The 18,465-nt window shown below is 34.7% G+C and overlaps 1 protein-coding gene across 27 annotated transcripts in view; it reads right to left on the reverse strand.

Moving 5' to 3' along the window:
• The window catches only part of Nrxn1 (neurexin 1), a 1,070,033-nt gene that overhangs the window by 611,830 nt on the left and 439,738 nt on the right, over window positions 1-18,465 (reverse strand). For all 27 annotated transcript variants that reach the window (XM_029531581.1, XM_029531578.1, XM_029531577.1 and 24 more), the window contains one exon: window positions 7,624-8,062. In XM_029531581.1, coding sequence (XP_029387441.1) covers window positions 7,624-8,062 — 439 coding nt within the window. The remainder of the gene's footprint in view (window positions 1-7,623; window positions 8,063-18,465) is intronic.

An 18,465-nucleotide genomic window follows, 5' to 3' on the forward strand; every position in this document is an offset into this window, starting at 1 on the left:
CACACACACACACACACACACACACACACACACACACACACACACACTGAAAAACAATAACCTACAATATTGAATTTTATTTCTTCTAGGAACTCTGGTGTTTTCTGTTTTCTATTCATCAGTTAAAACAAATTCTGGTTGATCAAATGTGTTTTAGAGCTTAAAAGATGGAAACAGCTCAGAAAACTCTAATGGTCAGATGATCATCAATTATAAATCTTCACATTCCTTATTTTCCTTTATGTTAATGTTAATTTTTGTGTTCCTGGGGAATTAGCAATAAAATATCAGACAAAAAGTTAAAGGGAACCAATTCTATCTCTATTCAAACATAATCCAAAAGACTTAGAATGTTGATTTGATGAGACTCAAAGCTAAAAATAGATGACATACAAATACGTGTACTAGATATTCATTGAATATTCTTTCTAAATGAAGTATAACCAAAATAAAATAAGTCTTTTCTATGCATGGTCAACCTATATGGCCTTATATCTTAGAAGTACCTCTGAATATATGGTAATGAGAAGGCATAGATGTTGAAAAAATGACTTGTATATTTTGAATTTTTTGGAAATTCAAAAACTGTAAATCAAAAATATATCCCATTGTTGTGGCAAAGCTCAAATGCATCAAAGTTGCCTTTCAACTTACACATGTGTGATAATCCCTGACTAGACAGATATGTGATTTCATTTGTAAAGTTATTTAATGACTTTACTATAAATATTATTCAAGAGGCGTATTTAGTTAAACAGCAGAGTTATCACAGAATTGAATTAGTTCAAGCCATTTAAGCAGGTACATATGAGGTTAGTAAAATTTTAATATAACAGTTCTGGCATGGTATGCATTCCATAATACCCCCTTTTTAGTAATTACACTTGAAGTTTCTAGTACATTAAATTAATACTTTACAGAAAAGAAATACTATCATATTTCAGTAATTAAAATTTGTGGAAGGTATCCATGTATAAGAATTTATTTCAACAAGTGCTTCATGATATGGTACATAAGAATCCAAAGCACTTGGCTTCTAAAGGAACTTAACTGCAGCACGATATTTAGACACATGTGTATTACGTTATTTTAATGTGCAAACTACATTCATAACATTAGCTTTTAAACTTCATGTTTTAACAGCATAGGAAAGGAGAACTAAAAATCATCTGGTAAATAAGGTAATATTTGTATAAGAATGTTCCAAAGCTTAAGGGAAAATTCAATTTTCATGTATCTTTTGCATAAATGAAAAATCTCCAGAAAGCCTGTTTTTGTTATAGAAGTTGAAATCAACTTTGTCATTTCTTATGGTGTTCATAATTTTCTACTGGCTTTTTATCCCATTTACATTTTTTTCTTGGCTATTATAGTTCCATAATTAGCTTTTATGGTGAATAGAAACAAGGATGGAAGATGAGATTTTAAATAATCTAATGTGGTCTCAAGTTTTAAATTACTATGAATGTGTAAATTGCTAGAATGAAGGTTTAGTAAATAACATACTGTGATAGAAAATGCTTTTGTCTGGTGCCAGGAAACTAATATTCAATGTCCAGCTCTTTAGATGGCAATTTAACCAAATAGTTTGATTCATGGGCCTCTCTGTAGCTTTTATGCAAATTCAGCGGATAGACAGGATCACCACTAAAGGTCCACCTTTAGTAATTCATGGAATGACTGAATCACACAATCTAAGTTAAATGTCAATCCTATCTTTCTGTAATTCCACACACAAAAAAGGTGGATTCCTGAAACTTATAAATTTGCTAAATTTCTACTCTAGTAAAGCTCAAACTCAGTGAAAGTGTACAATAAAATCAAACGAGCCAAAAAATTCATTAATAATACAGCAGGATGTAAGACACCAAATGCACAACTCTCCTAAAAGTATAAGAAATATGTGAAAAGAACACTAAAATCTTACAGTTTGGTGGGTTAGGGGGATCAAGGCTGATGAGAGCAGTTCTATGATTATGATTTTTCTGTACCTTTTTTTTAAATGTCACATATAGTACGTAGTTAAAAAATGAAAATGAAATGTTAGAAAACACAAAAATACCATGTTAATTTCCTTTTGAAAATTTACCTGTGAGTTTCAGGAACCTAAGGAATAGGACAGTTATATAAAAACTTCAGAACAAAAGTTTGAAAGCCTTAATGCCTCACACTGCAGAGAGTAAGAATAGACACTCCACCCGTATGGAGCAGCTGGGATCCTGGCTAATAGAACCTGTTTTAAATTACTGTTGAAAATCAAATCAAGTAGCCATCCCGGCTCTCAGCTTAGGAAGGAGACTGTTCATGGCAAACCTCAGTAGCTCTCACTGTTGGTGTTGACTGAAAACCTGAACAGTGGCTGTGAAGTAACATTTCAGTGGCTGTGATATTAACTTCACTGCTACTGACAGCTTTCTGACACTGGGCATGCTCATTTTATGTTAACCCATAGTTGAAAAAAGGTTGGTAAGAATGTCTTTTTATTTGTTTACTAGCATATTCACAACACACTGCATGTTTCATTATATACCTCAATGCTATGGTTAAAAAAAAAAAGGTCAAGCCATTCAACTGTACATCAATAATGAGTTGTCACATACTCCCCTCACCAACTCATTCCATCCCGACAGTGTCCTACAGTGAGCCAAATAAGGAAAGCTTATTAGGTAAGGAAATGTCTATTTATAGTGGCCTAGGGTGGTATAACATCTTCATCTCAACTAAGATGCACATCCTCCATCTTCACAGTGAGAATACACACTTAAGTGCTTGGAGCAGCAGTAAGCCTACTAGTGCAGATGCTTGCTGATGTGTTTGGACATGTGAATATAAATGAACCCTGAGGGCCTGGCGTTCTGGGCAACCGTGCTGTGAGGCCTCCTTTCCAAATGCAGGCCATATACCCCCCAGAAAATAAACACTATGGCTCAGACATTTTCAAATTAAAAAGGCCTCATAAAAATCTAATTAAACAAATAGGCTGAATATTCTGTTTATAGTGCAATGGCATGTGTATACATAGTTACACATTTATAATGATCAAAGACTTCCAAAACAAAACGGCTATAAATATAGAAAAAAGTAAATGAATTTGTATCTTTAAATCTCACTGTAGTAAATAAATATGAAAAATAAATTTAATAAAATTTAATATAGAAACTCAGTGGCAAGTTGATTCTATTTGACTAAATAATTGGTAAATTATTGATAATATATTTCAGTCTTCCTGCTGATGGTTTAGAAATATAACTACAAGATACGGGACATTAATATGATTTACTAAAAATTATCTCAATGTATGCGACAAGCTAATAAGCAGAGACACGGGAAAACCTTCACATTTGGAGGGCAAGTTCACCTCAAGACCTAGACAGTCTAATGGCTGTTCAAGTGGGACTATCTAAGAGTGGCAATTTATGGGTGGTATACACACCAATCAGTGCTGGTAATAGATAGCTAGCAAGCACTGTTCACATTGAACTGTGATTACTACAAACCCTTAATTATGTGCTCTGGAGAGAGACTGCCTTTCACACTATAATTTCTAGTTCTTAAACTAGGACTCTATGACTTCAATTCAAATCTCAATGGTTTCTTAGCTGTTAAAAGTAGGCTTACCCATGAATAACCGCTGATACCATCTGCTGTGCCCTGCTGTACACAAGCAGAACTTGACAAGAATAATGAGCTTCCTCTTCATGTCAACGTGTAATGATAGTTTGCAAAGAAAGAAGAAAATGACTGGCAATCCACTATAAAATTTTTTGAGAGGGTATCCTTCACTGAGCCAAAGAGTTTAACCAAATTTAAATAATATTCTTTCCCTAAGAAAACAATTATTAACCTTATCCTAATTATAGGACAGTTCATACTTGGGGTAAACACCTGGGTAGCTGTTTGCAGTCACAGCTGGTACCAGCAGAGATACAGCGGGGAAGTTTAGAAAGGGAGGAGGGATGGGAAAGATGTATTCGAATGATGTCCTGCAAAGTTGACAAGGATTTGAACTTTTGTAGCATACTTATTAACTCAATAGGGAGTGGGCTTTTATCCTATCAGCTAAGATATGCATATAGGATACCTGCTTTTCTAAGACATGAATTGTTCCCTTAGAGGCACTAGATCGTGCCTGTAGTTTTCATGGCTCATCTTTTGTCAGCTAATTGCAGAATTAGATATAGTCAACTGCAGATAACTCAATTACTTCAGCTCCTATGTTGGTGTCTGTAAACCCCATAGGCAACAAAAGGAAGCTACATTGTCTACAGAAACTGCTGTGGTCAAGTTTTATAAAAATGGGACAATTAAAGTGTGTGGTTATTCCCTACATTTGGAATCGAAGGTACTTCATAGGTTGGTAAAAATTCAGAATGAAGGTTTTCCCTTAACTAGCAGAGTTTGCCACACTTAGATAATTCTGCTTGAGTAATCATTGTATGAGTTCTCTGATTAGGTCATGAGATTAAGTTAACCTTCAAGCTGTAAATGCTCCTCCTGTATTTCTGCCTACTAGCTTGTTGCCTACATTGTGATAATTTTTAGTAAATTATATTATCTCATATCTTATAGCTGTGTTCATAACCCACTATGCAAATGAAGGCAGTATTTTTCATCTGCTAAGGGTTCATATACCCCTTTTAGTGAAGAAAGGACCCAAAGATGGACAACTAGGAAGACTGGTGGTTATCTTCCTTGTCACTGACAGCTGCCTTGCCCAGTACTCAGTACTCAAGGAGAGGCGTACTGAGTTTAGAAACATAACTACTTGGTTAATTTTCTCTTACTTTCAAGTTTTCTTAGCAGTATAGGGATCTTGTGAGAAAGTGGAACTCGAATCCTGTCCTTATCAAAGCTTGTTATTCCTGTAACAAGCCTGCAAAGCTATCTAACAATGATTGACCTTTTTGTTTGAATTATTTGAAATATCTGAGTTTGGAAGTTCTCACTGTCTTTATAAAAAGGCTGTGCCTGTTATTCTCTATTGTATAAGTGGCTTTCAAGAAAGCAATTAAATAAAATTATAAATTTAAAGAAGTTTCATTCACAAAGAAAACTGCTACTATTCTTCAAATGTAAAAAACTAATATCTTCTTAGGAGTGTAATGACAACATGCTACCCTGTGTTTAATTGTGTGTGTGGTGAGGAGACAGAGGTACAGAAACAGAGAGATAGACAGAGTGACAGACAGAAATTATAATTAGTATGAACAACAAATCAGGAAATGTGAATATGAAAAAATTTAAATAGACTTACTCTCAGATAAGTTTCCTTTATAAACTGTTTTGGAAAATCCAAATTTTAGTTATATTCATTCATTATTATGACTTTAAATTTACTTCAGATTAAGAAAATCAGTAGTTACACTGACATCAAATAGCTATGATTGTTTCAATTATTTAGTATCTAAGTCAGTGAAAGAAGTGGCTGAAAGAGTAACGAAGAGGCTCCAGTCCCTACAACCAAAATACTCTGGCCTTCTAAATGGTTTTGGGAATTTACTTAAGGGTTGCCCAGGGAATTCAATAATTTATCACTTAAGCTAGCCCAAATTGTCTTGTTGAAATAGTCATACTATCTCTCTCTGTGATATGGAAAACAACTTTTATAGAACCTTTGAACATAATTTATATGAAATGGGTAAATTTAACCATGATTCCATGTTTCTTAGTTTGAACTCAGCTACAAATGCTTGCATCTCTACAGCAAAATTCATAATATTGTTTGGGTAAAACGAAACTGCAAATATATTCATTCAAATTTTAAAAGGCAGATCTATGCCAGATCAATTTGGTGTGCAAATATAGAACTTAATTAAAATACTATATATAAAATATTAACAGCTGCAGCTATTAAAATGACATTATGCTCCCCTGAGCAAGGCTCACATAATGTAAGCTACCTTATTTAACTTGTTGAAGGGCAAAACTTGGCTTTATTTTTCACAGTGTTTGTTCCAATTCTCTTATCTGATATTTTAATCACAGAAAAGTGATTTCCCATTAAATATCAACAAGAACAGTGATGTCCATTTTTCCAATGGATTCCAACAAATATCTTATACTTTAATTCCACTTCTGGTTTGCAAATAAAACTTAAAATAATGTTTTATTCACTCAGTACAAAACTGAGCTTTCTAAGTAAAAATAGATGATGTCTGTCTTTGGTATTCTCCAGTGAAGGTTTACATGCAGCAGATAATAAACATAGATGATGATAGAAAGACATCAGCCAAATGACATTAGACGTCCTCTGCCATAAGAATTGTGAGATTCATTTAAAAATTGTATTCTAGGTATATGCACAGTCCTGATAACATCTCCAACCGAATATTTCAAAAACTAGATCATGCCATATTCCCACATTCACTTTAATTCTTTTATTTGAAGGTTCATAAGGATAAATTAGGTACTATGTCTTCCAGAAAGTCTGAGGCAAGACAGAGAGTTTAGTATTGTTTCCTGCATTTGATTCAGCACAATTTCTTAGTTTATACCAGAAAAATAGAGATGAACCTAATTCCCAACCCTTTTATGGTAATGACATTCAGGAACAAATTTTTCCCCAAACAGGAAAATTAGAAGTAAATTTTCTGAGAGAAGTTGGGGTTAAAGCACTGGATTCTGAGTTTTCACTTATTTGGAACCAGTAAATCAGTTCTTCCTCTATTTTTTTGACTTTCCAGCTCTTCATTTTATTACATAAAAAAGTACCTTTCTGGTTGATTTTTTTTCTTTCTTTCTTTGAAGTTCATACTAAACAAAGTCCAATTCTTTAAGCAACTTTTTAAAGGCATTTTTATTAGATTTTTTTTTCATTTACATTTCAAATGCTATCCCCAAAGCTACCTATACCCTTCCCCAGCCCTGCTTCCCAACCCACTCACTCCTGCTTCCTGGCCCTGGCATTCCCCTGTACTGGGGCATATGATCTTCGCAATACCAAGGACCTCTCCTCCCGTTGATGGCCGACTAGGCCATCCTCTGCTACATATGCTACTAGAGACACAGCTCTGGGGGGTGCTGGGTAGTTCATATTGTTGTTCCTCCTATAGAGTTGCAGACCCCTTCAGCTCCTTGGGTACTTTCTCTAGCTCCTTCATTAGGGGCCCAGTGTTCCATCCAGTAGATGACCGTGCGCATCCACTTCTGTATTTGCCAGGCATTGGCAACTTTTAAAGTGCAGTGGAAATATTATGTCTTTTGAGAAAAACTTCCCTTTTAAGGGAATAAAGGCAGAAAATGAAACCTAGGGGTAACACCCTCTGCTGGAATTTCAAACATCTCAAAGAAAAGTTGGCTGAGAGGTAGATTTAAATCCCACCACACAGACTGAAGTGTTTTGCACACAACCCTGATACATTTTCGTGATTGATTAATGTTTATTTAGTTTTTTTTTTTTACATTTTGTAATTAAATGTTCAGAGACCTTCAAATTTCCAATGACATAAAAACACAGCTGAGTCTATAAGAACTCTAAAATCTGTTATCTGCAAATTCAGGATAAAATTTCTTGCAAGATGTGGTACGTCTTGCCTTGATGCCTAGAAAGTATTTGGTTAAGGCAGAAGCCATTTGATCATTTGGATTTTAGAGGTTCAAATAATGAGGTAAAATGTTAAATACCTGACCGTCCGTCCCGCTGGAAATCCACGTGATACCATTCTCCATCATTTACTTTCTTCTGCAGGGCTTTGATTTTTATAGTACCTGATCCCATGTCTAAGAGGAGGTACAAGTGGCCGTCCAGCATCTCGATAGCAAAAAAGTCAACCTTAATCATCTGTGGGTGCTTGGCATCCTTCTGATGTCTTGGCTTGCCATGGCTAAACAGGATGAGGCCATTTGGCTCCGTTGTACGGAAATCAAATGATATTGAGCCTGTTTTCTTTGCATTCCACTTAGGCAAAGAAATGAAAGATTCCGGGGTCTCAAAAGTTATTGGGTCTAAGGTCGCCACATTTTCACACTTAAAAGCCACCACACCGTGAATCTTCATCTTAGGATCTCCTTGCTTGGCAAGTCGTGATAACTCCAGCCTTACATCATTATTTTTATATACAACCTGTGGGTAGAGAATAGCAGTGAGAATCTAGACTTTATATATAAATATGTATAGTTTGTTTGCAGCTCATGGGATTTTGAAGTAACCATGAAGAAACATAAAATATTAATTGATTTTATTGTATTTTTTCAAAGAAATTTCGGTTATCAACTCACTGGTTAAAAAAAAAACCCATTTGATTGTTTAGCTAAAATGGAAAGATCCATAAATACAGATACATCTATTATGTATCTTTACCTTGTAAAATAATTATGAGACGTCGGTGTGCTGAAATTCCCCACAATTGCCACTAAAATTAAGATGACAAAATTAAGATGTCTTGCACTGGGCTGTGCTGATAGTTGCGTGCTGTTGGGGGACATGGGAAGCAGTCTTCAGTCTTTTCAATCTGTGGTCCTGGGACTTTATTTTTAATTTTTGCAAATATCAGGTAAATGTACTGTATTCTTGTTTTCCAAGATTCTTCATCTAAAGGGACAAGGTGGTTTTTGTTGCCTGGGGATAGTCATCGGGATTTTTGGACACGAAATAACACACAGGGGAAACTAATTGGCAGGCTCTTAATATCATGAACCTGTTATTACATTAAATTAGCAAAACTCGTTAAGTATTTTGCTATAAAAGCAGGAATCATATCTTTTCTTTACAAAATGCATACACTGAGTAATCACATTTATACATGTACAGCTTATACCAACAAAAGGGTGAATTAGTTATTTATATAAGGATGAGTATAAATCCATCTATGGGGCTGAAAATTTCACAGACAACAATATTGCCAGGTTCTAAATTCATTTATTCACAAATAATAATATGAACCAAACAAACAGAGTAGGTATTTATTTCAAAGGCATGGCCAATTGACCCAAGATAGATAATGAGCTTCTTAATGTGACCAGTCAGTGACTAGCTGTCCTTGTCAGAGTTTAAGGTCCAGAATCAGCTTCTAGAGTTCACATTCAGATATGAGCATTACAAAAAGTATGATGTTTATAAACTTCATTTTTCTCACTTCAAAGAGGTAACATACCACAGCATGATTGTAATGATTAAATTAAAAAATGCATGTATAAGAGAAAAATCTTTATCCTGGAAAGGCAATGTCAACTGCATTATAAGTCTTAGATAATAGCTATTATATCAGTCTACATGAGAACAATATCTCTTTATCATATCTGAAAAATTACTTCTATTGTTTTCTGTTAGAAAAAAATAGAAAATGAAACCCATACACATAATTGGTTTTTGTATTTGATTTTCATCCAATAAATAAGTGACATCTTTTCAATGTCGAGCCTGTGGCTTCAGTTTTCTTTTATCTTCAGGACAGATTACTATAAAGCACAAGATATCCTTTATTCTTTGAATAAATATGTACAATGGCTTAATAAGCATCTACTGACAACAAACAAAGAGAAAATGAATTAAAGCAATCACAAAGAGGAATTACACTAATTCTTAAGAATACTGTCTTGAAAGGAGGAAGCGCTATTATGCCTCAGGAAAGTTGATTTAGGGTCGTCTTTCTTTGAAGATCTTTAGCAGTAGAGAAAATGTTCTTTATGGGTGATTTTCAAAGCTCTCATCATGACTTTTGTGATACTCAGCCTGCTAATTTTTCATCATTCCTTGGTGGTTTTATGTTAGTATTTGGAGATAATTTGAGCATTCATTAGGACTGAGCATTTTCTGATCTGCGTGACACAGATGCCTCCATTCATCAAGCTGCTTTCACAGAAGTCGCCATTTCTGACACGAAGTTTGGCTATGGATAGCTGTCTTATCTCATGAATAGAAGAGAGTGGGAGGGTGTGAGATTAATGAAAATGTTAGCAGTGACTTTTGCTGCAATCTTATAGTTTTGTATATTTTAACAGTGAGGGTATTTGGGAAAATACTGAGAAAAAAATAGGAAATTTTCCCTTGCATATATTATTCAGAGTTAGCCACACAAAGTACCTTGCACTGAGACAAAATAAATTCCCACATTGATCTACAACTTTGTGTAAGTAGGAATCTTACTCACTCTTATATAATACTAATTCAGTGCCCAGCATTCACAATCATTACATGCTAACTAAGAACTGAATCAAATTCTTTTTTCACTCTGTCAAACCAAGTTCTCAGGTCATAGGCTTTATTAAAGTTTTATAATTATAGTTTAGGTATGTACGTAGACTATAAAAATGTGAGATTGTGAACCAACCTCAAAACCAAAGTACCTCAAATGTATTTTTCTAGGGAAATGTTTAACAATTTTTGGATATCAAGTTTGATAACAAGTTGGCCTATACAGTGGAAAAGCTTATGTTGAAATTCATTTTGTAGGACACGAAGTACTTCTATAGTGAATAATGCCCGCGTGAAACCTAGAGAGATGAAAATTTATCTTTTGAGCAGACCCATATTGCTCCTTTTTCCTCCCCATTTTGTGTTCCCTGAAAGGCTCCTATGGAAAACAGAAAAGCAATCTGAAATGGCTATATTTTTCACTCTCAGGTTACCACATTTCTTTTATCTGACCTACATTTCTTAATTACCCTATTTTCCAGCATTAGACTTATTCTTATAATGACCCAACTCCGGTTCAATTATTCTAACAAGAGACTTTAAGTGTTCTAAGCCTTCTTAGAATTCATGCGTGAGCTATTTTTGCTTTTTTAAAAAGTATATGGTACTTAATCATAGGGTTATTTTATGATTGCTCATGGAATTGTGTCTTATTTAAAAAGTAAAGTTCCACTTTTGAACCAATACATACATACATACATACATACATACACACACATATATGTATATGTATGTATTCAATTGAATATATATATATATACATATATATACATATATATATATATATATATATACCATCTAATCATTGGTGATACTAGTAAATATTCTTTTAGATCTAATTTTAGAATCTAATTAAGAACTTGGAGGGATATTGATATATTTTCAAATCATTTCAAAATGTTGAAGTTCATCTCCCTGCTCCATTAGCTACCACCTACGTGTCAAAGGGAGGCAGACAAGATATTGCTTTCAGCATTTGCATTTTGTTTTATTCTTTTAATTTTGTTTGTTTTGTATTTAATCTGCCACATAATTTTAATGTATTATTAATACATTTTCCCTTTTTCCTTTATATGTTAAAATTTAAAATGTCTATGCTTAATATACAAGAATACAAAACAATTTGTAAGTGTAGACTTACAGTTGAGGTAGAAAATACTGATTATCAATACCTTATCTTGATAATAATACTGAAAAATATTATAATAATACTGAAAAATATATATATATATAACCTTAGTTTAATTTCCATACTATTATCTTTGCTTTGTGGTCTCTGTGTATCTTATGTTCCTAATTTCTAAAAAGAACAGGTCAAAAGGAAAGTCATTCCATGTGTGAACTCCTGGACGATTCTCCTTTTAGTGTATGTGATTTGAGCCAGAAATGAAAGACACATGTTTTGTCTGTCCTTATGATATTGTCTTGTTGTGGTTTGAGATGCTATGTGGTTCCCTATTTTGAGACAAATTTAAACACCAATCTATTAGGAAAGAGAAAGTTCAGACTATCTTAAAGTACACAGAGGTACCGAGCATCATGCTAAAGGATTCTACAGAAGCAACTGATAGATACAACTCTTCTGAGGAAGTCGGGGTATTTAAAATTAGTGGGGAAACATTTGCTATCCACATGAGTACTTTTAAAAATAAGGATATGATTCAGTTAAGAGATTTCAATGAGGTTTTTAAATTAATTAACATGCGCTAATGATGTCTTTCAAAAATGAACTCTGACAGTCTGTAGGGTGGCTAAAGCAGGAGCTATACCGATATCTAGGCATTGCACTGGATGGAGCCCAGCCAGAGGACACTAGTGGCTCTTTTTAAGCCATCCTGGATTTTCCTCCCATACTTGAGAATGGTTATACATGTGGGTGTTTCCTTTTAATTTTCTTCTATCTAGGATCACTCCATGACTCCTCTTGGCATAGCAGTGAATGTGTCTGAAACACAACCAGAAGGTAATATGCAAGCAAGAAATAAAAGAGTCATTTCAAACTACCTAGAAGTTGTACTTGGTTGCTATAGTCCAAGGAACATCACAAGAAGGAAATTAAAATGTATCAATATGCATATATTCAATACATTATTTTTAAGTAATGTCATAATGATGTGTTCAAATCATTCATATAAGCACTGTTAGGAATATACTAAAGTAAAATATTTATGAAAATACAATTTTATTCACTCTCCTATACAAACCCAGTCCAGTGAAAGACCAAGAAAGAACAGTTTATAGTTTGTTTTAAATACCTGTTCATTACATATCAAGAGTTTGTACAAGCAAAAGACACTCAAATATAAAATTTCTATAGTATTAACTATAAATTAATTTACACTAAATGTATCAAAGTTGATATAACTTATTGTGATATAAATTATAGTATGTGATATATCTCTCAAAAATAGATTAGTAGCCAGGTATGTTTGTACATAGCTTTTATTCCAGCACTTTGGAGGCAGAGCCAGTTGGATCTCTAGGAGTTTGAGGGTAAAGTGGTTTGCACAGTGAGTTCCTATCTCAAAGGAAAATGATAAGTATATACTATAGATCAATGAATGCTATGCATATAACCAAATATACACACATGATATTTGATAATTTTAAACCTAAAATTTCCTTTTTAAAACACTCAGCAAAAGTCTTGAACTAAAAGCAGAGTTTTGTATTTGTAAGGTTTGCACTACCCACACCAAGACAGACTATAATTAAAAGAGAAAAAATAAGTAAAAGGAGAAGAGAAGAATAGCTCGCTTTTCCTATGACTGAGAGTAGAAAATTAAGTTAGGCATGATGGGTCCTGCAATCCTAGCTCTCAGGGGACAGAGGCAGGAATATTACTCCAATCCATTCAGCCTTGGCTACACAGTGAGTTTCAAGCCAGCAGATTGTGTCTAATAACAAAACAAAAGAAAGCAAGAACAAAGGGAGGAATTTAACGTGTTTTCTATGTTCTGAGCACATGGGGAGATGGATAAATAAAGATCACTAGGGACACTTTCCTTAAGGTGTCATGGTCATTGTTATCCATTGTTTTCTTGACTTCTACAAAACATCATTTATTTTGAATTTCATTTCTCTAAAGTGGTAAAAGAACATTTCATTGACATTAAAAGGCCACGGGACCAATGGATCTATGAGACACAGACTTTGTCACTGGTACACTGTACCACCCATGGCTGTACCATCCATGCAGTTGTGTGCTGGGATGGTGACTTAGGAACAAATAGTATTGAGAAAGAAAAGGCAGATGCACATCACTACCACACGACGTAACCCAATAGGATGCTAACGAAACCACTCAACACCAAGACACCTGGATATTAGGGAAGTGAGTACAAGGAATTTCACAGATGGTAGAGCTTATTTTAAGAGAGGATGATTAGGTTTTTTCCTGGAGGAGGATTTGGTGTTTTTGCCACAAATTTAATCCTATTCAGAGGTACACTGCAGACAAAATCTTTAGCTAAATATGTCACTTTCTCCAAACAAAAATAACAAAGCTGGTTTTAAAAGATAAAAAACAGACTATAATAACATTTATCCACAAGAGCTCATGACATTTAAATTGATACCCAAGTTTCGTTAGAGTCTGGATGGGAAAAAAATCCACAGTACTTTAAGCAATATAGAGAAACATTTTGTCTCAGATTTAGTTGGACAACCTAGTGTGTCCTATTCACAAAAATGAAAAACATCAATGCTTTGCTCTTCCCACATTCAATAAATAAAGTCACATGGGCAGCTCTAGATGCAAGCTGGTAAAGTCAACTTGGAAATCAGACTGTCCTGCCCCAGGGTAAAAATTTCCTATACTGCAGCCTTCAGCGCTATCCTCAGTGAGCTGCTGAAGAATCAAGACTAATACATTATGAAGCCTGTTTTTCTCACAGCATTGATTTTACAATGACTTTAGGACATGAATTTCAGAAAATGGGTCTCAAACTTTAGTAACGTCACGTTTGATGTGGAGCTGCAAAGTTGTTTACAAGTGATGCCATTTAGATAGACACTGAAAGAGTTACTGAGAATCAACAAAATACAATGCTTATTGTTATTTTAAAAGTTGCAGATGAAAATACGTTTAAAATTAATCTCTCATTAATCTACAGAAATAACACACCATAAATTAGGGTTTAAAGTTTCTGCTCAAAACCAGCAGCTGCTGCTCAAAGGAGAAAAGTCTGGTGACTTTTTTCAAACATATGATTAATCTGTCAGTCTCAATGAGGAAAAGATAACCATAATCATTACTAACTTGGTAAGGAAACTCATCTTCCCAGAAACCAGTACAATTACTTTGAGTGGAAAAGTTCAAAAATGAATGTCATGTCTAGATTAACCAATAAAAATCAGTTTAGCATTCTTACCCCCATGAATTCAATGACATTTCTTCTACTATAAAATTTTACATTTTTTTCAAGGAAGTGACCATAAATACATTACATGTTTCTATATTAACTAGTCATATATGTATCCAGTATGTATACATATATACATCAATTATGAAATAAATAAATATTTACTATAAAGTCCTTCTTTTCCCTGCTGCAATGATACAGTGGGTGTTCCTTGTGAAATACCACACTTCTAACATGAAGTACCATTTTCTCAGCATCTTCCTCATTTTGCCATCCTAGTCTTATAAACTTCTTCCCAGAAATATTTTATTTGGTAAGCATAGTATTTTGATGTAAAATATGTTCCTTAGTTGTAAGTATATGCATGTGTTTGTGCGTAAAACCTTATTTCAAATAGATTTGAACTGTTTGAAACAAGCATTTAGAAGCTGGCTTTGCTGAAAAGAACTGACCCCTATCCTACAAGGTAACCAAAGGCAGGAAAGAAGCTGGGCATCTGTGCCTTCCCTTGGCATCCTTGCTGGGTCATCTGTTTGCCTCTGCCCATGGCATCATTATCACTCAGAGCTTTGGTCTACCCTGCCTCATCTTTCTTCAGGGCTTAATGTACAGAGAACACACTGTATTAAATAGCAGTCATTCTGTGTTATAAGAACAGCAGAATCTGCAAAGACAGTTATTGGGCACAAGACCTTCTAGCTCTTTTAGACAAGAGCTGTTATCTAGGATGCTGAAGCTATACCCCGGAGCAGAAGTAATTCTCTCCTAACAACCAGATTGATAATTCAAGCAATGACAGTGAGCAGACTTCTGTCCACTCACAGAGCTAATAAAATGATCAACAAGCCCACACCTAAGCAAGAAAAGCTCATGTCAGAATCCTGAAAGACTGGCTTGGAGATCTCTAGGACCCTTGGTAAAGCTGCGGTATTCTATCTGCTACCCTAGCATCATCAGTCTCTTACAATACCTTATCAGAAAGGATGGTGAAACCTAGCCCGTTAGGCCTCCAGACTCCGGTCATTTGTCATAAACACTTCTGTTATATAACTTCTGCTTAAGGTGAAAAATCCAAATTGATTTCTCCTATTCAGGGCTACTTACTAGAACCTACATAGTTTTTAATATCTCTTTTTGCCATTGGTTTTTAAGGATCACCACATGGGATATTTTCATACAAAATATTCTATGACTGAACATTGCATTTTGTCGCATTGAGCTATTTCTTCTTTGCTCAGGTCCACGTCACTTAGATATTATAGATTTATAATATATTCTGCTATATCTGTTAAGCCATTTATAACATAAACTGTTGTACAGTGTACATTAAGGATAGCATTTAGAGGTTTATGTTTTCTCTGTGGACAAGGTAAATGTCTATAATGATATTTGCAACATAAACATTTATAACTAGAGGCTTGGAACACTATATCAGGCCTTAAAGGGATTTCTGAATAACTCAAGGAAATCATACCTTGCTTAGAATTACATTCATACTAGTAAACTTATTGGTAAAGTTATAATTCATAAAAGTATGTTTTTTATTTTAATGTATTAGGGCATCTGACCTCATTCTGGAAAAAACATTTTAGGAGTTGGAGGCCAGATATACAACTATGGAAGGAAACAAGTAAGAGACACAAACAGCAAATGCAGTCCGAATCATGGTCATGCGTTGCTAGCCATCACACGGGGCCTCAGGGGCTTTCTTCAGTAAAATCTCAGAAATTGGTGTCAGTGTAACAGAGATGCTTACAAGTGGTGTGAAGTACTTATTTCCTTTGAATGGTATCTCAGCAGGAGGCAAGGTTGTTTGCCCAGACTACAAAGCTAATTCACTTGACAGTCAGAAAGTTGTGAACAAAATGTGGTCTATGTATTGCCATTTAGGACCTGGTACAGCCTCTTATTTATGAGTGTCCATGCTATGAGGTGTTCTGTCTGACTTTTCTGTGCATGATATTTATCAGGACTAAAATATGGAAAACTCTATTAAACTTTCTGAAAACATGGACTCTGGTCATCTAAATTGATGGATTATCTAGACTGTCTGCCTAACCATTTCTTTCCAAACATTCTGCCTGTATTGTTCACTCAAACCTCCACCTGGGAACCAAAAAGCATACAAGAGATGCTGACATTTAAGGCAGCCAACACTGCCATTTGTAACACCTGCAATGAAAATATATTGCAAACAAGACTTGCTCCTTGTGGGGGTGGGGGTTATCTAAATCTATGACATACAAGATGTACACTTTTTTGGATTTGTGTGTGTGTGTGTGTGTGTGTGTGTGTGTGTGTGTGTGAATGCATTCATTTTTTACTTAACGAACTACACTCCTTAGGTGAGTACTAGATTCCCTTCAAGGCAGTTTTCTTCCTACTCAAGGATGAGTTTTAAGTCTTGGTTTGCAGTGTTAACAAAGCATATACAGACATACAGAACTAGTGCTTGACTTGGGCACCAAGCAAAGTGTTGTCATGATTGCCAACATTCTAGCCCTAAAACCTAAGTCCTGGAACAACAGAAGTGCTTGGGAGCATTAGAGTACTGGCTACGCTACTGAAGGACCCAGTTTTGATTATCAGCACCTACAAGACATCTCATAAACATCTGTAATTCTAGATCCAAAGGTTCTGACTCCTCTTCTGACCTCATCAGACACATACATGGTAAACAGACATACATGTATACAGAACACCTACACACATGAATAAATGTTAAAATAAAAATAATTAGTGTGCAATGTCATAAGTGTTAAGATTTTAAGTGTCTAAGAGAGAAGTATTCTCTGTATTTACATAAATAAGTGACTACTTTTATTAAACAAAAAGTATGTCTCTTGTAAGTAATTAATCATGTTCAGATGAGAATGTTTATATGAAACAAGCTTCATTACTTTTTTTACCTTTACTTTTTTACCTTGCTTTTTATGAAGGATGCATTTTGAAAGATTCTATCAGGTAAGCAAAAAATTTAATAAATATTTAGGTTGATCATTTTAAAATTATCAAAGCATTTCAAAGCCAAAATAGGCAGCCCCTGAAATACTATTTAGTTAGTTGGTAGGGTTAAGTCTGATAAAGATACACGTTGTATTGAGTCTATGATACAGGGAAATATGTGCCCCTTTTAGGTTTGTTGAAAACTAGAATATATATAATTGTTTATTTTTTTCATTCCAAAATACCTAAAAAGTATGGGCACCCCATGTTGGAAACTTTCTTCACTTGTGACTGTTAAGTGCTAGGGCATTTAGTTTTAAAGCACTTCAGTGGCTTCCTTTGGAAGGTGCCCAGTGCTTCTGAGGTTAGAGAGGGTGTGCCTGTGCCAGAGGTTGCTTAGGGAACTGTTTATTTAATGAATGGGGTTTTGTGTGCAGTTGAATTTCTCATGGCACATGTTAGAAAATCCTTGGCAGCATTTAAATTGGAGAACTGAGAAACATATTGGCTCTGCGGAAGTGCAATCAGTTCCCAGGCAGGAGCAGAGCTTTTGCCAAGAAAAATTCACTAAACTAAAAACTACCAGCATCAAATGTGTGCACAATTCAGGGAGCACTGAGTTTGGTGTCAGTGTTAAATGAATGGATATTTCAGATATTTATTATAGACCACAAATGACAAAGGAGGAAAGACTCTATAAGTTTGAGAGAGAAGCAGGTATAGGAGCCTCATGGTTGGGTGCTTTCTGTGGGTTTTAGGAAAAAAAATCAGTATCTCATGAAGCTCCCCAAGTCTTTTATTTTAGAGACATGTTTATAGGTCACTATATGATATAATGTTGAAAATTTTAATAAGAGGAGTCATTAGGTGTTATGAGATGACCGTATATAAAGACATTACTGAGCAGCTTAGACTGGATATATAGATGACTACATTGTCTCCAGGGCTTTGGCCAGATACTTCTAAGTAATTTTCCATAAACTGTAGTTTCTAAAGGTCCATCTACTTTATGTCTGGAAAGGG

The sequence above is a fragment of the Mus pahari genome, chromosome 18, assembly GCF_900095145.1.
Source record: "Mus pahari chromosome 18, PAHARI_EIJ_v1.1, whole genome shotgun sequence".
Classification (NCBI taxonomy): domain Eukaryota; kingdom Metazoa; phylum Chordata; class Mammalia; order Rodentia; family Muridae; genus Mus; species Mus pahari.